The sequence below is a fragment of the Drosophila serrata genome, unplaced genomic scaffold, assembly GCF_035046125.1.
Source record: "Drosophila serrata isolate PLE 108 unplaced genomic scaffold, ASM3504612v1 contig_160, whole genome shotgun sequence".
In the NCBI taxonomy this organism is placed as follows: Eukaryota; Metazoa; Arthropoda; class Insecta; order Diptera; family Drosophilidae; genus Drosophila; species Drosophila serrata.
The window spans coordinates 882,847-906,048 of NW_028257058.1; the positions used below are offsets into that span (position 1 = coordinate 882,847).

Sequence of the window (23,202 nt, forward strand, 5' to 3'; positions counted from 1 at the left end):
TTATTTGTGTGCATTTATTTTATTTAACAAGAAAAATCCCTACTTCTTAAAGTTAAATAATTAAAACTAATATTAATATGAATAAAAACAACTTTAATTTATTTTGTTGGTATTCATACATCCAAACTGATTTTACCAATATTACATTTAAGCCATTTCGTATTTACCTCAATAATTACCTGCCTTTAAGTAACACTTAACAAAATAAATTTTAAACACTAGCATATTTAAGTACAAAATATTCTTGATTACAATGGCAGAAGCTTACTCTAAAAATCATACAGCTAATAATAATACGTTGAATTCTTCTTCAAAATGAACTGTTTTCCACATTAACCTACGTATTATTTAGTTGACGATGCCTAAAAAAATCCTGGAAACTTGCAATTTTGCGGCGGATCATTGCTTTGCTCGGCTCCCAAATTAACGTAGTGCTGTTGTTCGTCTTCCCATTCAATTATATCATTGGGCTGCTCGTAAACCTCATTTATTGGCGGCCAATTAACATTATTCAATACATCATACTCAAGTCTCATGTACTTTTGTTTGGATGTTATCCAGTTCTGATCACGCTTCACTTGATACTTTTTAAACACCAAATATTCAACGAGAAAAGTCTCCACAAAAACATGACATATAAAAGCTGCCAAGCCATATAATAACATCACATAACGAAAACTCATTACCGGAGGTACGACTAGTTGAAAAAAATCGGCTATCCATTGGCTCGGATAAACAGTTAAATAGATAATTACACATAAATTTATAATAAATGCAAAACATAGTGGGTAGTTTGACCATAGTGGTTTACGATACGGTGCACCTTTTGAGAAAACAAAGGCAAGGATTATATATTGGAAACTGGAAATGCAAAACATGGTATAGTTTTCATAACATCCCAAATGCTCTTCATCCGACTGGGGCTGAAAGGGTTCGAACCAGGGCTGAAGATGCAAGTGGAACCACCCTGAAAAGAGAATGAAATTTAATTGATTATTAAATAAAATTCGATTAAAGTTAAAGAAAAAGAGAACCCATTACACCAAAAGGCGATAGTAAATCGAAACTATAGCCAAATGTTTGTATATTTACATATATGTATGTACAAATCGACTTCGCTGCTTCTGACACGTCGTTTCAAATATGCGTATACCATATCAGAACGTTTTCAAAGTATTTACTTGAATATAGTTAGATACATTAAATAAATGAAGTAAAATTTTAAAATAGATTTTTTTTAAGTTTATCTGGCGTATTAAATAAATGTTATAAAACCGACTCAGAGTATTTTGTATTTTGTACATTTACATTCCCATTTCCCAAGCGATCAGTTATGATATGCGTTATTTTAAGGACTGCATTAATTTTTTTTTAAAACATTAATATTGTATAATGCTTACCCGTTACCTGAAATCCGGTTACCACAGTTAGATGCAGCAAGAGGGAAGCCAATGGAGTTGAAGATATCAAGGAATTCAGAGGGACCTGCTTAGCCAAATTACCATCAAATGATTCCGTTTTGCCAAAAAAGAAGGCAAATATGGATATCAAGCCGAGATCCACATAAAGATACTGTTTATCCGTTAGATTCGAATCGATTGAATAGAGAATCATAACGGAAATAAATTGAACAAGCGAATAAGCGGCCATATATTTAAAAATGCCAAAAGATGTGACCAGCGCCGCTCGTCCTTCTTTAATCACATTTATGACAGAAGCAATTGTTGGACTTCGTGAGGTAAATGGTGATGCTATCGAAGATTCCGTTTCACTAAGGGAGATGCCAGCATGAGCAACCTTAAGAGCACCACAATCATTGGCTCCGTCACCGCACATGGCCACACAGTAATCCAAATTCTGAAGCTCCATTATTAACGCCTGCTTTTGATCCGGTGACATTCTGGCATAGATAGATCCACGAGTTAATATCATCTGCAATTTTTCTGGAAAATGCTCTTTTATAATTTGCCAAGTTTTGCCATCCATGGCGAAAACATATTGCTTCCTCCAGCTATTATCATCCTGAAGTTTTATACCCACTTCCACATCTGTTACATCGTTATGTGTCCAGGTTTCTGTGGTTTTAACACTGGCCAAACTTTCACTCGTGGGAAGGACAGTGATTGTGCTCGATGTACCATCGTTATCATCATTCTTGGCTAATGAATAAGATGATAAATTCATGGTCAGTTTTCCATTACATTCCACATGCGATGGTGATATTTTACTTCCCAGATCCAAGGTATACTGCAGCCTAAATTGCTGATGCAGACCTTCATTGGAATTATTAGTATGTTTAGAGGAACCAGCTCTCGCAGTTTCTGCTGGATTAACATTATTAGTGTGGCCCACTGCATCAGCGTGAACTGTTATAACAGCTTGCGAAGTCGTTACAATCCCACAATCCCGAGCTACACTGATCGCCGTTAAAATATTATCACCCGTAATCATTATAGTGCGTATCTTTGCGGCATTTAATGCATTAATAACTGGCGCAGTATCCGGTTTCAGGCGATTCTCGAGTATTACGAAACCCAAAAATATTAAATTCGATTCAACGTCCTCCCGGGCTAGTCTCTGAACTTTCGTATAATTCATTTTAGGTGATAAAGCCTTAAAGGCAATTGCAATAATTCGATAACCTTTTTTGGCAAAAGTCGATAGTTGTTGCGTATAGTCTTCAGGCAGACTCTGAGGTATACACAATTTCTGTAGCATCTCTGGTGAACCTTTGCAATAAACATTAAAAACTTGTGAGCTAAGACAGCGGGTAAGTACCGACATTCGTTGTAAACTGGAGGTGAAGGGAAATTCCCGTACGATTCCATGATCAAAGGTTCGTTGAGTATGGGAAATTCCAACGGAGGCCAATAGATCATCAACCGAAGATTGTCGCTTAATTTCTTTGGTAATGTTTTTATCATTATCGGTTTCGTTATCGTTTACTATTCTTGGTTGCCTTAAAATGGTTGGATAAAGCAAACCGTATTTCTCATTATCTGGTATATTGCTTGAATCTTCTAGAGTCCAACCCGTGGACTGGAACATCTTTAAGTCTAACGGATCTCCCATCATAGTGCCGTTCATTACGGTAATCGAATGACAAGTGACCATTCCAAAAAGAAAATGATCGTAAGGCAATCGTTCGATGTTCTTTAGTGGAATTTGAAATTGATTGGTTGATGATTTTGGTAAAACGCCCCACATATCTAGGCCATCTTCGGTTAGTGTTCCGGTCTATAAGTAATACATAATATAAAGATAAAAAATGTGTTAATGAAAATACAGAGATGGAATATCTCCTGTATTTCGTTTGGTTTAGATACAAAATGATGACTAAACTAGATTACTAACCTTGTCAAAGCAACAGCAATTGATGCTTCCAGCCACATTGATCGATCGTGGCGATATGCAAAATATTTCGCTAACCTTTAAACGTTTCTGTGCATAGAAACGTCCAACCGTCATAGCTGCTGGGAGGGCTGGAGGAACAACAATGGTGATCAAATCCAAAGATTCAACAGCTATTTTAACAGGATCTGTGCCACGTAATATCTGAAAATGTATTAAAAAATTTGTTTAATAAGTATTTCTTTAAATTGTGTTAGTAATATAAAATAAATTATAAGAAAAACAAGAAAGGAAGCTAACCACGGCACGCCGAAGGTTATATACCCTTGCAGATAGCACTTCGATCACTAGGAATTATATTTATGTTAAAAACTAATTAAGGAATGCCAGTTATCATTTCATTCACCTATATATTTTACGTTTAGCACTATAATTGGTCGATCGATTTTGGGCCCTTGTTCGTTTCCAAGATATTCACTAAAATGTAATAAATTTCGCACGCGACAAAAACTGATTTTGATTTAGCGAAGCGTGATGATATATGATATAGTCATCCTAACTGGCCCATTCCGACATGTATACGAGTGAGAGTATATACATATGTTGATACTGATCAAGAATACATATACTTCATTTGGCCGGAGGTGACTCACTGCGTTGTCTGAATGAAATACCCTGAAAAGGTATAAAAATTGGTGCTGTTTTGAGTTTATTAGAACGTCAAAAAATATTGTTCTTTTTATTCTGTCCTGTTTTATACTGTCCAATCGAAATATTGCCAAACAGATAAATCCAAGGGCATTTGGAAAAAAATTGAAAAGGAAAAAAGTTACTATATGTTTTAGCGATTAGCTAAATTGTAAGAATTGCTTCGAATTTGAATAAATCTGCCGCAAAGACTAATTGGCTGGACTAAAAACAAGCCTTTTAACTGCTCAGCGTAATATCAGAAATGTAGAACACCTAGAACACACTATACCTTATAGTCGAGAAAGGGAAATAATGGTGTGTGGCTATAGAGAAGAGCTGACATTATTTTTTCCGATCAGCAGATGAACGGGAATTTCCTCTTTAGACAATTCTCCCTATTCTTGATTGATTATTGATCAGCATTAACAGCACAGTAGAGCTAGCAGTGTTCGTCAATTGAACGTTGATGCACTACGGTCAGTATGTTCAAGTGGCCCGTATGACACCAGGCACGTGCCTGTTTGGGTTAGGTGTTAGTAGGCGCGATGAAATATATAGGACAGAATACGAGGAAATTGACTACCGGCGTCAATTGAAATTGAAATTGATTTACTAAGTGTGTTAGTATTAAAGATTTTAATTTGGAAAGACTTATATGAAACTTAGTACCTTAGTTTTAAATGAAATGTTTTAGTTAGTTTTAAATGAATGAATGAAACTTTACAGTCGGACCGGGATGAATTGGATGACTATGTCACAAGCTGTTATAACAACGATCGGATATTCAACTTTGTTTTTCCAAATATGTTTATCTACTTCGAGGCATAACTACATTTATTGTTTTAGAATTCTTGTTTTTAATGAACATCGGACGACTATATCATATATCTACCATAGGAGCAATCGGTAAATGTAGAGATGTTAAAATGGAAATATAATACATATGTATATGAGAATTTTATAATAGTTGGATTTGAAAATAAACATGTATAATTTATATTGTATTTGGTATGAAAAGGTTGTTGTAATCTGTAAGGCTACTGTCAGTATATGCACAGATTATCTACGACGGCAAAACACTAAATTGAGTTACTTACTTTGGTCACGAGCGTATAAATAAATCCAATGCAAGCGATTACGGCTAGAAACTGTATAAACTTGTACGAATCCTGCTCGAATTTATAATCCACAGGCGGCGGATATAAAATAGATCTAATTAGCTCTCCTTTGGCCGTTATATTTCCAGTATTTATAACAAAAGCCAATACTTTTTTTGATCCAATATACCGTGTTTGAATAACTTTAGTCCCACAAAAGAGCGTATGTCGCGCATGTTCCTTTTTGTCATATATAACATCACGTTTTGAGGGCAATGGAGTTTTAGTTACCGGCACACTTTCGCCAGTAAGCATTGATTCATCGAGTATGCAATTTCCAGACAACAATACGGCATCGCATTGCATTGTACATCCAGAGGATGGTATTTCAATAATATCTCCGGGTACTAACGATTCCGTTGGCACTGCCTTGGATGAACCGTGCGGGTCCACAACCCAAGCGTTGCCAGTATTGTAAACAGTTTTGATCAGTACGTCTTGATTCTGAGTGATGGAAAAGTCATTATTTATAATCTTCATTATATATAATAAGCATATATATAACATTTACCTTTTTAGTTTGCAAAACGGAAACAGTTATGCCAAACATGGACATTAATAGTATAACGCAAGCGTAATAATAGTAATCATATGTAAACCATAAGATCACTGAGAATATTTGAAAAACATAAAATGGATTTAAAACTTCCAGGAACAGCAAAGTCTTGGCATCGCGTAGCGGTACAGTTATAGCATTATCGCCAAATACAATACGTCGCGAGAGCTGTTCATCCAAATGTAATCCTCTTTGTTGATGATAATACGAGCAGGAAATATTCAAGTCCAAGCCATTAATCCGGCGAAAAGAATTTTGGGAAATATCCCAAGCGTAAACCAATTGTTTACATCGAAATATTCGAAGGGTTGAACATCCTAAAATCGTAATTTACATATATTATACAATTCACATTATTAATTAATGTGCCATACTTTTAAACTGCGCTGAAGTGAAATGGACAGAAAGGTCCAGGGAATTTTCCAAATCCATGCGGTTGTTTTCTTTGGGCAATAAGTTTCTGTTAAAAAAAGAGACAAACTGAGTTTTATTTATACTTAACGACAACAGTAATAAAACAGGCAAACAGGTTCATTTAACCTCAACTAGTAAAAAAAATTACAATGTTCAAAGGTCATAATACTTTAGAATACATTATTAGCAATGCTCATAGCCGAGTCAAAATATTTTTCTTCGTAATCTGTGAAACGTTAAATTATTAACTTACCTGAGATTGTGTCCGTTCAAAACCTGAATACGCTTCACATGATAAAGTTTGTGTTTGCCTTGATAGTCCTCTGGAGGGAAAACAAATGAAAAAGGATATATTATTGTTTTATTACCACTCTACAAGACAATTTCGACCGTTTCTTTCAATTTTTTTTATAGAACGAATATGTTTACCAATAAGTTAATGAAATTTGGCCATGTTTTTTGTTCAATATTCAAAATATCATAATTTATGCGATAGCGATACTTCTGACCCCCAGCCACTCCCAGTGTCACCATTTTCTTGCATATTCCTAGAAAGTTACTTAATAACTTGTTTAAAAAAAAGTTAAGCAAGAAAGGAAGCAAACCTTAACACAACGATGTTTATATACCCTTGCAGGTAACACATTCGATTAATAGAAATTAATACAATTCTACAATAATAAAAAAAAGGGATATATCTTAAATTTGAATAAAGTCTTTTGAAAACTGAAAGTTTTAATTTTTAAGTTTATTAATTTCAAATTATGGAATTAAATTTCCACTCGTTCCTATGGCATCTATATGATCTTTTGGTCCATCCGGCTTGTTCCGACTTATATACGAGTGAGAGTAGCTTAAAAACTGAGAGACTAGTTTGCGAAGAAACGAATCGACGGACATGGCTAGATAGACTCGGCTGCTTATGATGATTAAGAATACAACGTATTTAGAAAAACATCGAATTGTTATAGCTTTTTAAATTAGCTGATTTAAATATTAAAGAAAAGGGATTTTAATATAGCAAAACGAAAATCTGCAATGGTGCATTTCCCTCATGTGTAGCTTTGTTTGTTTTTTTCATACCTTTTATCAACACCTGTTCCGCTTCCTCTAAGGAACACTGGGAGCAAGTGGCAAATAAGTACAAATGACGCCACCAATGCAACACGAGACGCAAGATACCAGCGGTTAAAAATATACATATCCAGCACAAAGTGGTTCGTATTCGAGAGCGCCGGTAACCTGAAATTTGCATTTGGTCCTCCTGACCTGGATTTAAAATTCCGCCGGTTGTACATGGTTCAGAAGCTAAAAATATTAATTAAATTAAAAAAGTTAGCTTCTGTAAAGTTTAGGTATTTTTTATACATAAAATCTTTTCTTGAACATTTCAACTTTTTGCATTTGTCTGAAGAATTGAATACCTTTCAACGTGTTTCTGTTAATCATGGTACACCTGCCTCGCTACCAAAAAAGCAAATTTTTACAAAGAAATCCAACGATCTTTGATTTTAAAAAATATACACAGAACATGGATGGCATATGTATATATATATGTGCATATGTATGTATGTATTTATTACTGTTACTGTTTAACGGCAAGGTTATGTTACACGGGACTACTTTAAAAAGGGTATTACAATCAAATGGGTTTATTTTTTATGGAAAATAAGTGAATAAGTCTATGTAATACAAACAAAGGTAATACAAATAAAACATATGTATATACAAAGTCGACTAATTAAGGCGCCTTAAAGAACCGATCAGCGAACAGTTCGCAACGAGCTAAAGTGAGCTACAGCAAAGCGTTTAATCAAAAAGGCAACATCAATAGATAAAAACGGAATGATAAGAGTATAGAGCGAGCGCTAACGCACACACTTGTTATTATTTGCCAAGACACTTGTGTATTGCTTATAATTTTTTTTATTTCTTCTTATGTATACGTATTTATGTATGTACATATATACATATGTATACATATATGCATATGTATGTAACATGTATGGAGAAGAGGGACTGCCGACCATTTAAATATTTTATTAGTATTTTAAAACAAAATTTCTTTTCCAAGTCAAAATATGATAATATGTATATTAACCACAACAATTCAAAGGAACAATAAACATTTTAATAAAAATTAATCGCGCTTTATATACACACAACGTCGACAATAACAAAGCAATCGTATTTATCAATTAATAAACTAAAACATGCATATGTATATGTACATTCATATGTACATACATACATGTTAATATTTGTGTACGTTTGGGTAAGTGTACAAAACGCCGTTGATCACACCGAAAAAACTTTGACACAACAATTTTACATATGTATGTATTTATTTGTGAATAAACATGGCAACACTTTTTAATACTCTAGATGAGACTATAATAGTTATGGTATAGAAACTGCTTAGACGATATTTTCAGTCGTTCAGCTACCCGAAACCGCTGAATATATCGACTGAATTACTGAAAAGGCAGTGTGGCTTTTTTTTTTTTGCTAAGTTTGCGATAAAATGGCTATATCCCAAATTTGAAAAAAAAAAAAAATTAAAAAAAATTTCTAATTCTTTTTCTTGGGAAAATTTACCGATTATTTCTATGGCAGCTATATGATATTGTCAGTGAAGGATTAATCTCCGACCATATAAAGTATATATATTCTTGATCAGCAATCTAGCCAGGTCCGTCTGTCTGTTTATACGAAAAACTAGTCTCTCAGTTTTATAGCTATCTGAATAAAACTTTGCAGTTAGTCTTCTATATACTCTCACTCGTATGTATATATGTCGAAACAGAATGGATCGGATCAAAAATTTTTTAGAAAAATATCACTTTTCCAGTTTTTAACACATATTCATCAAGTTTGGGATATACCCATTTTACATTATTCTACAATTTTGTTAAAAACTCTGCAAGTCAGCTGTTTGCTTGCTCAACAAAAAATGAAAACTTGCAAGTCATTTGAGCTGCTACGACTCTGGTTATTCTTAAAATTTGTTTTCAGGCCCAGTCAGTTATTTTTCGTGCCCATGTATGTTGTAGATCATTGCTTCTGAGCACTCTGCGGACAGTTTCGGTGTATACATTTGCTCCAAGAAATGTGGCAAAAGCGATGTTAATTTTGGGGGCTGATAAATGTTGGTTTTTCCTGTTTTCTTTACGAATTTTTCTCTCTTCTCTAGTAGTAAAAGCCTTCGGAAGGCTACGTCGCTGAAGATTTTCCAGGGAATTTCGCGATTTCAGTCCTCTCTTACTCTCCTTATATGTATGTATAAATAAACAATATATTGTTAAAAGTTAAATCTATCTTTCTTTATATACATCTCAGCTCGCAAATCAGACCGGTGTTGAAAATGTTAACGAAAACGATTACATAACACGGTATCAAATGGGCCGATTGATCTGTTTGGCGTATCTTTGGTTTTCAGATACTCGAAAGAGACCCTGCTCTTATACATTTGGCAGTGCATCTTGGAAATTGACAGCGTGTTTATTTGACGGAAGAGACTGCTCTACAACGTGCATCGAAAACCACTTAAACTGAGTTTTTCCAAGTATGTAACCGTCAAGGTATTCCTGGTCAATTCGCAAAGACATTAGTGTATACTGATGTGCCACGATATTTTAGATGGAATAAGCAGTCAAAAAAGTGGGGACCACGAAAGCGACGTTTTCTGGTTGAAGGATAAAACGGCAATTAACGGGAAATACATAAATACAGTCCATCCAAAGCAACGCGAATGTTTCTTGCGGTTATAGTTAGTTAATGTCTCTGGACCCACTGGACCCTTCCAATACTTGCGAACAGTGAATGGCATTATGAACTACACATATCATAATGTGTGTTGCGAATTACATTTGCATTACATTACATTACTTGCCGATGTAGCATTAGGTTCCTCTTCTCATCAAATTCACCAATTATTTGCCATATTGACGACATGTCTTCCATCTCAAGCTTCTGTCCTCTGGGACAAATATAAAGATTCCATGAGCAACGACATTCCGCATCGCATTCGGATCGCTGATAAAGATCCTAATATCGATTTTTAGCAGGAAATGTATAACGAGGCGCTCATAAAGATTGAAGATATTTACGTTATGTTTTTGAATATGCCACTCATAACAATCCATTGGCACTATCATTCTCCGAGCAATTGCTCAATATCATTGCATAATAGGCATAGATAATTATGCAACATGTTCAAAACGGAAGATGGTTTGATTTAATATTAATATTAAAGCATATTTATATGTATATTTAATTTACAAGCTTATTAATTATATTTTGCTTCTAGAACGAGCTATTTTAGCTGCAAAAATACCGATGTTGACGCTATTAACTTCAAAATCAAATCAACAGTCATTGTTACACTTGGTACACCGCTACCGATCATGACGAAGCAGTCAACTATCCTGTTGAACATTTGCATTTAATAGATTTACCAGGAATGCCACCACATAGCTTGCAATTGAAAATTGGTTCATCTATCGTTCTGCTTCGGAATTTAAATGCACCTAACCTTTGCAACAATATTGAACGGTAAATTTGAAGGTGAAGTTGTTCTCCTGCCGCGAACTCCAATGACCCTTCAGACTCACCCCTTCCATTCAGATGTATGCAATTTCCAATTCGCTTGACATTTGCAATGAATATTAATAAGTTACAAGTTCCAACGATAATTTCAGTCAGAAATTTGCAACGCAGTGAAGGAGTCATCTCCGACCATATATATTTTTGATCAGAATCAACAGCCAAGTCGACCTAGCCATGACCGTCTGTCCCTTTTTAAAAAAACTATTCTCTCAGTTTTAAAGTTATCTCCATGGAACTTTGTAGTTAGTCTTCTATATACTCTCACTCGTATATACATACATAAATACATATGTCGGAACGGGCCGGATCGGACTACTATTTCATATAGCTGCCATAGGAACGATCGAGAAATTAATACAATACAATACAATTATACAGATTTTCAAGTAATTAAGGATATAGACATTTTGTGTAATTATAAAATGGCTGTGTTCATTTTTTGACAAAATCGAACGACTTTATAATATAGCCGTCATACAAACGATGAATATAAAACTGTACATATAATATGTGTAGGTGAACGAAATGAAAACAGACATTATTTTGATATTTTTTAACATAAATATGGATAAATTATATTGTATTAATTCCTAGTGATCCAAGTTCTATCTGTAAGGTATATAAACTTCAGCGTGCCGAAGTTAGCGTCCTTTCTTTTTCCAAAATGAAGTCACTTTCTCAGTATGGGTCTTTACAAAAACAACTAAGGCTTTTTATACCCTTGCAGGGTATTATAATTTCAGTCAGAAGTTTGCAACGCAGTGAAGGAGGAACCTCCAACCATATAAAGTATATATTTTCTTGATCAGAATCAACAGCCGAGTCGATCTAGCCATGTCCGTCTGTCCATCTGTCCTTCTGTCCGTCTGTCCGTTTCTACGCAAACTGGTCCTGGCTGGGCCGGATCGGACGACTATATCATATAGCTGCCATAGGAATGATCGGCAAATTTTTACAAAACAAATTATAACATTTTTAGTTTTCAACAGAATTTAATCAAATTTGAGATATAGCCATTTCATATTATTCTATAATATTGTGTAAAATTTTATGAAAATCGGACAACTATATCATATAGCTCCCATAGGAACGCTCGAGAAATTAATACAATCAAAAATGATAACTTTTTCAGTTTTCAGCTGATTTTTATCAAATTTAAGGTATAGCCATTTGATATTAGTCTTAAATTTTGTGTTAAATTTCATGAAAATCGGACGACTATATCTTATAGGTGCCATACAAACGATCGTTTGATTTAGAGGAAAAATGCAAATCTGTGACTGTAAAACTGCAAATATAATATGTATAGGTGAATGAAATGAAAGCAGGTATTACTTCATTGTTTTTTAACACAAATATATATAATTTATATTATATGGATTCCTAGTCATCGAAGTTCTATCTGCAAGGGTATATAAACTTCTGCGTGCCGAAGTTAGCTTCCTTTCTTGTTAATATTTGCATTTGACAGGAGCTGTTTCCTTCTGCCTATGTATAAAGCCAAGTTTCATTTAGCCTTATTGTAACAAGTTTCCTAGTTTCGAGTTGGTTTATCAAAAGTTTCAATCATTATTTTTGAGAGCAGCAGTGTCAGATTTGCTCTTTCGAACAATAGTTCTTTCCAAGCCCTAAGTCGTGTTCAAAGCCTTTGCTTTCGAATATTCTTTTGGGTCAAATAAAAATAACTTATATTGACTATTGCAATGACATTGTAATGCACTTAATAAAAAAAAATCCATGATTTCACCTATTTTAAATTGATTCCTTTAGATTACAAATAATCCTACCTATTTGAGCTTAAATGTAGTGAAAATAACATAAATAAATTAAATTACAAAAAACATAAAAATAGAAGAAATGTGATAAAATTAGCTTTTTACATACAAATTTGTTATCAAAGTGTGCCAATTATGTACCTTTAACCGAAATTTCCTGCACGAACTTAAATAAAACAATAACAAAATTTTTTTGTGCCAATTATACGATATACATACATACATACATATGTACATACACGTATGATAAGGCTTAAAATCCGATATGGACGGAGAGACTGACAGACTCGGCCGGTGATGTTCATATGTAGTTATTATTGAAAATTACGGCTAAGTACTCTAGAATGTACATACCATCGACAAGACGGTGCGAATCCTTTAAATATTCATATTCTTCGACATTTTGGTCTAAAATTTCTTCAACTTTGGATTCACTGTAGGCATCGTGATGATGTTCATCGTTAGTTAATAATGTTATTGGATTTGTTTTTGGCGTATTGTTAACACGTCCATTAAGTAAAGTATTATTATTTTCCAACTTATTCTGGTGTCCCACATCCCGCGTTTGAGCTGATGATGAATGCCACCAATTAAGCTTCAATAATTTGTTTTTTGTAGCTATTCCAGAGAGCTCAGGACTATTTTGTTCAGTGTCGAAGTCTTCTAAGTCTCCAAATTGCACATTTTTAGTGACGACTTTCGGCGGTATTGAATTCATTTGCAATGCCTCACTACGTGTAGAGGCAATGTCAGTGACACATAAGTCGTCATTAGTAATCATATTTTATAATAATATAATTATACAAAACTAGGAAAAAAAATATTAGTTTCGCTTTCTACGAAGCTAGCATTGTTAGGTATTTTTTCCTAAAGACGGACCAAAATTTTTTGACTGAACCGTAGTGTCAGCTGAACACTTGCTCTTCCGTAAATATTATTACTATTAAGCAGTTTAGACGATCGCCAACTAATTCCATAAGATTCATTTTAGCACTGTCTCGCTTACTTAATTTATGGAAGAGTATGAAATACTTCCAATGGACAAAATTCACAATTTTAAAGCGCGTTTTCTTGCGCTGCTTTCGTTGTCTCTTTCCACAATAATCTGGGGAGAGTTGATGATTAATCTGTGTTGGATTGTTGGCTGCTTCTGCTGCTAAGGGACTGCTACTGCACCAGCTCCTCCTTCTTAATCATCCCAAACATCATCCAAAGACTCCTCCTCCTCCGCTGCCCACGCGCTTCTCAAAATAAAACTGCTTGATATACTCCTTTTGTAAAATTGCCAAGCTCAGACTCGTCACGTTTGACGGTTGGAGTATCCCGTCGCTGCTGCAAGTCAAGTAGTTGACAGTTAGTGTGAATACACTATAATAGCACCACTTGAACAGCTTGCTTTTTTCCAGTTGCTGCGCCAAATTCATTACGATATTCGATATTCGGTGGAATATAAACTTGTTTCGTTATATTTTCAATTATATATATAATTTTAGTCCGCTGTTGCCTTTTAGGTTTTATAAATTAGAAATTGAATGCCACGTTGTGCAGAACAGTCTATAATTGGTATTATTTTGGAGATTTTTACCTTCCAATAATACATTTATATTACGACTAACTTCTCTACAAGTAGAGCTACATGTCATATTAGCAACGGAGACCATGCAAAGGGCATGTAATCCAATGATTATTTTACTTCTTTTAATCTGAAACGAAAATAAACGAAGTTGGTTAGCTTTTCACATATAATCACATGTTTACATGACGTAATTCAGAATTTTTTTTTAATGACAAATCATGGCATATCTATATCTATACATCTTTACATGTATACATCCTACTTTCACATACATTTACCTTTATACCACTCACTCTGTACATTAAACTTTTTCAAGGAAATATATACGTACATACTATGTACATACAAAACAGCATTAAAAAAAACATTAACTGCAGCGTACTACTCAAGTCATAGACCCACCTGGTTTCGAATGTTAGACACAATCAACGAATGTGAAGCTTTTAATTGAAAATATGTATGAATCCATGCAAAATATTGCGTTTGGTTATAAATTGAATTAGAAAATCGATATCGAATATATGTGCTCCCTAATAGTGATGATGAAAACATCGATGCATCGAGAACCTATACTTAGTACAGCGATGTTTTCCGGGTTTCCGATTTTCTTGTTAGTATCGATGATTGATAAAATATCCGTCTCCAAATTACCGAAGTCGGTGTTGCATTTACATACACATGAAAAGACTACTCTGAAAGCAGTATAGTTTAAATGTTGTTCCTATGAATATTGTACTTTTGTACTGTACTTTTATATTTTTACTACAATGTATAATATCAACAAAATAGAGCGGCTGCTTTAGAAGCAATAATATTGTTATAATAGTAAGTCCCTATAAAAGATTTAACAAATCATTTCACATAAATAAAGTAATAAAATTAAACTTGACTTTTTTTTAATGTATTAGAAAAAATTCAACGAGCTTTTTTGTGTATTTTTCTTGACACCGATGTTCTTCTTAGAAAAGATTTGTTGACAGACATCAGTACTTTTCTAACTTATGTTTTGAAAGTGTAGTTAAAAATTTTCTTAATACTTGTATAAATTATCTACACTTCAATAGCGTCGAATATATTAGCCTCTGTACTTCTAATTTTTTGTGGTCAATTCTGCTTTTTAATGAATATCTTGGTACTAACATGGGATAAATATTCTTCAAGCGGCAAAACTCCATATGGACAATTTTCCAGAAAGCTTCACCGCGGCCAAAAAATTAAAAGTTCTTAAAAGCGAGTATTTTTAGCATGGTTACATCAAAAATTTATCGAATTGATCACGATTAAAAGATTCAAAAAGAAATTTCGAAATAATCGATGTCAAGCACGCGTAAACGCAATTTATGTTATTTGTATACAAAAAGGGCATGTTTGTGTCTTGATGCAAAGTCAGTATAAAATGCAAGAGGATATATGCATAATTCATTACAAATTATTGTATTAAAATTTTTCATCACGCTTCGATAAAATCAGAGCTTAAAATGGTATCTTGCAAATGTAACATTAGTGTTTGTCGCGTGCGAATGCAGTTAGTGAATATGAACAAGGGCCCGATCTTAAAACCAAGAGCAATAAGTTTCAAATTTTGTAAAATTAAAATAAAGTCTTGGCACATGTTTTTTTTAGTTGTAATTTTCAAAAAAGGCTCCGAAAAAAAGAAAAAAAATTTTCTTAGCTCTCGCGCGGGTACTAACTTGTGATAAATATTGTTAACGAAAAATTTAAAGCGTTGCCGGATCAAGAACTAAACAGCTGTGATTTAAGGAGCGAAATAATGAATTGTATATATATTTTTAAAACCAAGATAGAAGGCATTATCATTCTTGCATGCAGCTTTTTTCTAGTCGGCAAGAAAGATGGAATAAGAGCATTTATGGCAAGGCAAATATTATAAAATGTAATTCACAAAAGGCATTTAAAATACGAAAATAATCAGTTATTGGAAGTCGACGGCGTTGGTGACTCTGGTTATTTGCCTCCAGCTTTTTAGCTGGACATACATACATTAATAAAAATTATTACAATATTTACAAGAACATTTGAACATTTTGACAATTTTTTTTTGATTACACTGGTTACCGCGCAATATATATATTGATTTCACTATCTACGTTCTACTATCAAGACTGCTGGATTGGATACTAGATGACCCGAAAACCAAGGCGTCTTGGAAGCCCGGAACAGCTGCACCGATTGGACCAATACATTCTGGACGGCTTTCAACGAAAGAGTTACACGATGATATCCTTGATATCTTGATATTCATCAGTCGTTTGACAGAGTCTGGCAGCCTGGCCTGATGTCAGAGGTCAAGAGTCTGCACCCTCAACTTTATGACGCAATCAGCAGCTTCCTAAGGGTTGAACAATACAGGTAGTCCATGATGGAGTCAGCTCCTCTTACAGGACTCATTAAGTTTGGGAACTGTGCATACAGGTGGAACGTGGCTATTAGTCGTGGGATGTGGGCAATGGTCACATACGCGCTAAGGAGAGGAACTAGCCCTGGAGCCTTCTTTCATGGCCAGCTTCTTCCGCAACACAAGGAGTTCACTTACCTGGGGCTAGTCCTCGATTCCCGGCTCACATTTGCATTTGCTTATCAAGAAAACCAGGGACAAACTTGAGGAAGCTGCAAAGCAAGTACGTTGGCTCACTGGCTCGAGGAGCAAGCTCAGTTTAGAAACTAAGAGAAGAATTTACTTGTCCATCCTTGCTCCTAATGGGAATTACGGGTTTCCCATTTACTGAGCAGCGTCCAAAACAAACTTGCTGAGGATTAAAGCGTCGCAAGCTATATTCCTGGGGCGGATTACCGTCTCGGAATGGTACATCCGAAACGCTGGCATCCACCGAGAGCTGTTAATACCGTTGAAACACCGAGCAAGGCTACAAAAGCACCCTAACCCCCTGGCAAGACACATCACCACGGACCATATAAGACGGAGACTGAGAAAAATCCCATTAGGACAGCTTTTGGCCCGAAAAATATTATAAAAACAAGTAAATTTAACAAACACAACTATAAATAAAATGTTAAAAAATTTAATAGTTATAAGAATGTAATAGACATTTAACAAACTGCTTAGGGGGGCGATCCTGCCCGAATTGGAGGCCAAAGATTTAACACGTCGCTGGCGAAAAATTAGCCCGTCAGTGTTGAAAATATAGGCGGGGCGTCGTGGTATATTTTAGGGTCAGCTTTTATTCGCTGCTTACATGAGAATAAAAACTTAACTTAGAACCGAGCTCCCGGTCGCTTTGCATCGTTAAAACGAGAGCGGGAGATCGACAAACTTAACTTAACTTAAGCCGGGGACAGAAAGCCCACTCCTGAACAGAGGCGGCACAGTGGGCCCCTCACGAAGTGGGCCCCAACCGAAGACGGTGCTTTGGGCCACTGGCAGTCCATTGTGGATCTTCAGAAAGACGGGCTGCATCACTCTCGAATACATATCCGCGCCTAGGACCACGCAGATGGTCGCCGGTAGATGGAAACAGAGTGATGTCGCGGAAGTCGGCCCGCACCGTCTCGCTTAGCTCCCAGATTGGAGTGCGGATGAGCACGTGAGGCTCAACCTTAAACACCACGTCGATACGGAATTCCTTTCCGTCTTGAAGCCCGCAGTAGCGATGAGCGCGGCCGTGTCGAAGGTGCGCGCTTCGATGGCAATCCGTACCAGCGCGGTCAGACGCGCTGACGCTGTGTCGCTGCAGCAACGTTGACAGCATCGGCTCTGCAGGCGCCCCTGGGCAATGCTGGACGGTTGGCTTTGAGCGACGGACGATGGTGTACGGACGGGGGTCGACCGTGGAGTGGCGGAGGCCGTCTGAGGAAAGGCTACAGATTGCCGAGAAGGGGCGACGGCGTCCCGAGACAGTGGTCGCTCGGATAGGTGAAGCAGTGTGTGATGGTCCTGGCCACACGTTTTGCAACAGTACCCTCGCTGACACGGCATTTTCGTAGTGGGTGGATCCCCCTGCAGACTCGGCAACGGTAAGATAAGATACCTCGAGTTCATCTGCCTTCTTGTGTGATGGCGGTGTGTGGACGCGGAGTCATCGTGCTAGGTATGACACTCATCCCTCAGGATAGTCTGGACAAAATTGCGCTCGCAGACCTCATCGGCTTCCGGGACGATACGTGTCGGGCCTTCCTCCACCTTCCAGAATTTCGCGAGGAGCGGATCCAGCGACTCGTCGTGGCCGCAAGCCACTCCTGTGGAAAAGGCACTTACACTGCGGTGAGTGGCAGGAGACACAGGGCTTGTCAGCACCCATCCGAAAATAGTCCCTTGTCCGAGAAGCGACCCGCAGATGTAAGTTTTGGAGTTGCGTCAATTTGGGAGCTCTCGAAGAACTTGGGATCTGCCAGGGGGACGTCGCAAAGCCCTTGTAGAAGGTCTCGCGGAATCGGATACGAGGGCAGATTGCCAGCGGAATTACATATGCTGCAGTCTTTAATTGTAGCCCGGGTCTGGCAGGTGACCGAATTTGAACGTTAATGAGGGCGGTGCCCAATAGGACGGCTCCCGAGCCGGAAGCGAAGCACACTTTTACGTCGGAGTGTTCTTCTGAGCTACCCGAACCTCTGGAAGTGGGCGCGGGTTTGTGCCTCGTTGACGCCGACGGACTTGGAGCGGTTGCGAAGGGGTTACCGTGGTGTAGATGAGTGTGATGCCGGCTATGGCAGGTGGAGTAGCTGTGGGCACACGTACAGTCTCGTTGCTGATGCCCTCGTGCAAAACAGTTTAGGCAAAGCTGCTTCCTCTTGATGTAGTCGGATCGACCATTCACATCCATTTCAAGAAAACGTTGACATAAGCGATCGGGGTGATTCCCGCCGATCTTGGCCGAACTAGCTCCGAACCACGAGGTCTGACGTCGTCGATGTGGGTGCAATGACGCTCTGTCAAAAAAGCATCTTAATCCCTCCATATTGGAATTTCCGCTTTGTTGTGTATGGATTGCTCCCACAGCTAAAGTGTTATGTTGGGAAGCTTGGAGGACCCCATATTCACCAGGATGCAATTCCAAGAGTCGACTTGAATCGAGGACATCTCTAAAGCTGTCGGTAAGCTCTTAATGGTGCCCTGCAGATCCTTCAGCGCGACTCCGCATTCCTGAGGCACAGCCTGGATATTGAAGAGGATCTTTAACTGGCTGTTGACCAACAGTCGTCGATTTTCGGGTGGACACTGCTAGCCGCCAGAGCAGACTGAGAGGCGGCATGTGATAAATAAATAAACGGAATTGCAGTAGCTGTATTTTGACTCCAGCACTGTCGAGGTGGCCTAGCCGTCGTCGGACTCCGAGTGCAGTTCAAAGCTGCTCTCATACACACACTGACACTGTCTGTTGTGGCAAAAAACCGTTTAAGAGCGACATCTATCGCATTTTGCGCCATTTTGACAACTGACCGAGTTCATCTAGGCGAGGAAACAGAAACAGTGCATCGACGGATTCGTCGCTTTTTGCACTTGGAATGGCGGCAGCAGCCCTTGGCTTCAGTTGAGACGCCCGCGGAGATGCGGATTGGGATTGGATTGGATGCGGATTGGGAGAACAGTCACACTAATGCACTGTCTGGATCGACAAAAAAAACGGAGATGACGGACGAAATTTATATGGAACTCGGGATACGGGTTTAGGCAATGCGAATGACGAACAAGCGGACTAGAGCTCACTGACGGCTGGAGGATACGAATGGAGCCAAAAAAAACGCAGCCGAATGGAGGTACTGAGCTTAGATATGTATGTATTGTGAGTTATTGAGATGGGGAGATTTAATCGCGGGCTTGGTTGTAGAGAAAAAACTCGCTAAGTTATACCGACGGCGAGCGGTGCCTATATGATGGCCAAGAAATTAAGCGGCAACAACAACACGCACGGTCTCTGCGGTGGCGATGTGGATACTAAAAACAAATAAGCAGAACAAGCGCAGTCGCATCTGTGTGGATTGAATTTGGATGTTGGTTATGGAGGTACTTGTCTAACAAATGTTAATCTCATCAACTGCAAGTCGCAAATGTTGAATTGTTCCGAGCCGAAAACCTGGATTTAAAAGATCGGCACTTGGTCGCGAGGAAAAGCTCTCTACGTTATGCCGACGGCAAGCGGTGCCTATGTGAGGGTCCCAAGAATCGAAATGGCAACAACAACAACACGGCCTCTTCGGCGGCGAAATTGAAAACAATTAAAACACTTGCGTTTACGTTTGGATTTTGTTGCTATTGTTTCGTTCACTTTCAATTTTTTTTAAATTTTATTATCTGGATTAGTTCCTGGAATCGTTGTGAATAGAAACAATGTGTCAGGGCACAGTGGAGCGTCGAGAAGTGGACTGTATTAAATTCCGCGAACAAAAATATGGGCATATATGGGCACGGCACAAAAGACGACAAAAAAATATCGCGGCAGTGGCGGACTGTTCGCCGAACAAGGTAAACTCCCGAAACAATTGCACACCGGCTGTTCGCACACAAGCGGACACCGATGGAAGTTTTTGAGAAACGGAGGCGAATAGAAATTGGAGTTCCTCAGCTGCCTTGGGGTCAGGAAAACTCGGACTGGGAGTTGACACGAATGAGTGCGGGAGTGCGACCGAAATTGAGTGTTCGGCCCACTGTTGCAGATCGGCAGCGAGGATAGACGGAGAAGAAAAACTCGTACTTATCTTGGCGGACAGATGCCTGAACTGCTGGTGACTTGGAGGATATCCTGCAAGAAATCCGGCTCGAAGGACCAAAATGTTTAGGGGGCGATCCTGACCGCAAAGATTCGTTATTGGAGGCCAAAGATTTAACACGTCGCAGGCTAAAAATTAACCCGTTAGAGTTGAAAATATAGGCGGGGCGTCGTGGTATATTTTAGCGTCAGCTTTTATTCGCAGCTTACATGAGACTAAAAACTTAACTTAGAACCGAGCTCCCGGTCGCTTTGCAGCGATAGGCAGCGAAGGCTCGGTCCTGAGCAGAGGCGGCACAATGGGCTCCTCACGAAAACAGAAACCAACAATATTTAAAAAAAAAATCACATTAAAAAAATATTATAACAAGAAAGGAAGCTAACTTCGGCATGCCGAAGTTTATATACCCTTGCAGATAGAACTTCGATGACTAGGAAGCCATACAATAAAAATTATATATATTAATATATAATATATATATTTCATTCACCTAAACATATTATATTTTCAGTTTTACATTCACAGATTTGCATTTTTGCTCCACATCTAACGATCGTTTTTATTGCTCCTATGTGATATAGTCGTCCGATTTTCATAAAATTTGACAAAAAATTTAAGACTGATATAAAATGGCTATATCTCAAATTAATGAAAATCTGCTGAAAACTGAAAACGTTATAATTTTTAATTGTATTAATTTTTTGATCGTTCCTATGGCAGCTATGTGATATAGTAGTCCGGTTTTTTTTTATAACTTTACACAAAATTGTAGATTAAAATAAAATGGCTATATCTCATATTTGATGAAAATCTGGTGAAAACTGAAGAAGTTATAATCTTTAATTTTAATAATTTCTTTTATTTCTTTTAAAATCTCTATGTATCAAATTTTATGAATATCTGTTGAAAACCGAAAATGTTATACTTTTTAATTGAATTAATTTCTCGATCGTTCCTATGGGAGCTATGTGATATAGTCGTCCAATTTTCATAAAATTTTACACAATATTGAAGAATAATATGAAATGGCTATATCTCAAATTTGATCAAATTCTGTAGAAAACTAAAAATGTTATAATTTTTCAGGTAAAAAGTTGCCGATTATTCCTATGGCAGCTATAGTCGTCCGATCCGGCCCGTTCCTACATATATACGAGTGAGAGTATATAGAAGACTAACTGCAAAGTTTCATTCAGATAGCTTAAAAACTGAGAGACTAGTTTGCGTAGAAACGGACAGACGGACAGACGGACATGGCTAGATCGATTCAGCTGTTGATCCTGATCAAGAATATATATACTTTTTATATTCGGAGGCGCCTCCTTCACTGCGTTGCAAACTTCTGACTGAAATTATAATACCCTGCAAGGGTATAAAAATAAGTACATATAACAAACACACTATAAACAATTTAATAGCTATAGTAATAAACAGACATTTTACAAACCAACAATATTAAAATTAATTCATTAGTGGACTAAATGACTGAATTGTTGAAAATAATGGCGATTTATCGCGATACTTAGCTGATATTTTTAGCCGGATGGAACGACCAAAAAAAAAAAAGGCGACTACATTCTTGAACAAGTAATTTCGAAAGGTCTAAAAGTCAAGGGATAAACTTTCAAGAAAATAACTAAAGAAGCTTGAAAACTGAGTTATTACTAATTGCATGCCCGAATTTCTTTACTTACAGTTATGTAAAGAAGGACTACAAATTATTATTTTATTTTTCTTCAGTTAGATTTTTTTTTCAACCATTGATATTAATATTTTAACGATTATTTTTTGCTGATCATGATAAACGAACAGAATGTATAGTACTATCATAAAAAATCTATCTGTAATTAGTGATCATATTGTTTTGCTAAACACATTTTTTGTAAACAACTGGCTCTTTTAAAACTTATGACTCTTTCACTATTTCAAATATTTTCATTAATTCAGGCGTATAGGAAATACCCTGATTATATTGAAAAAACAATACTAACCCCAATTAACCTCAGCTTCAAACCTCTTAAAGTAAATCCTTGCAAAAGGATTAGACACATGTTGTATATTAGGCATGCATCCAACTTGAACAAAAACCGCTTCATTGGAGGATAATGCAAGTTAGGATAGGTAAGGTTAGGTTAAGCCGGACGACCCTCCTAAAGGGGGCCAATCATAGGCCATAATGGACCTTATTTATCCGGATGTTGTTTTCACCTGGTCTAGTGATGCCAGTACTGGGGCACCTAAGTGCTTTACTCTTGCCTGCGCTAGGGCTGGGCACTTACAGATGAGATGCTCCAAGGTTTCGGTTGCCTCAGATTCATCACATTTCCTTCAGTTGCCGTTGTTGGTGATGCCCAGCATGACTGCATGCGCGGCAGTCAGGCAGTGACCCTT

The 23,202-nt window shown here is 37.2% G+C and overlaps 1 protein-coding gene and 2 long non-coding RNA genes across 10 annotated transcripts in view; 2 read left to right on the top strand and 1 right to left on the bottom strand.

The window, feature by feature from the left end:
- Positions 1 to 14,760, bottom strand: anne (polyamine-transporting ATPase anne boleyn). 7 transcript variants are annotated; one of them, XM_020954175.2, is made up of 10 exons: positions 14,530 to 14,760; positions 12,906 to 14,254; positions 7,252 to 7,476; positions 6,422 to 6,491; positions 6,129 to 6,214; positions 5,710 to 6,071; positions 5,139 to 5,642; positions 3,355 to 3,555; positions 1,401 to 3,237; positions 1 to 967 (listed from the first exon to the last, which is right to left on the bottom strand). In XM_020954175.2, the coding sequence occupies exons 2-10, from the start codon at positions 13,330 to 13,332 to the stop codon at positions 363 to 365; spliced, it is 4,317 nt and encodes a 1,438-aa protein (XP_020809834.2). In that variant the 5' UTR covers positions 13,333 to 14,254; positions 14,530 to 14,760; the 3' UTR covers positions 1 to 362. The 7 variants fall into 7 exon arrangements, with proteins under 7 accessions (XP_020809834.2, XP_086682687.1, XP_086682689.1 ...); XM_086826561.1 differs by lacking the exons at positions 12,906 to 14,254; positions 14,530 to 14,760 and adding exons at positions 7,593 to 7,632; positions 8,270 to 8,387; XM_086826563.1 differs by lacking the exons at positions 12,906 to 14,254; positions 14,530 to 14,760 and adding exons at positions 7,593 to 7,632; positions 8,046 to 8,107.
- On the top strand, positions 7,937 to 10,444 carry LOC147644544 (uncharacterized). The gene is made up of 3 exons (XR_015270313.1): positions 7,937 to 8,443; positions 9,608 to 9,733; positions 9,808 to 10,444. It is a non-coding gene; the product is annotated as an uncharacterized LOC147644544 (long non-coding RNA).
- LOC147644545 (uncharacterized) overlaps positions 14,736 to 23,202 on the top strand; it is a 17,804-nt gene continuing 9,337 nt past the window's right edge. Inside the window, exons 1-3 of one of the 2 annotated variants that reach the window (XR_015270316.1) lie at positions 14,815 to 14,952; positions 16,250 to 16,497; positions 16,561 to 17,178. This is a non-coding gene — a long non-coding RNA (uncharacterized LOC147644545). Of the gene's footprint in view, positions 14,953 to 16,249; positions 16,498 to 16,560; positions 17,179 to 23,202 lie in introns of those variants that run through there. The other variant, XR_015270315.1, reaches the window with a different exon arrangement.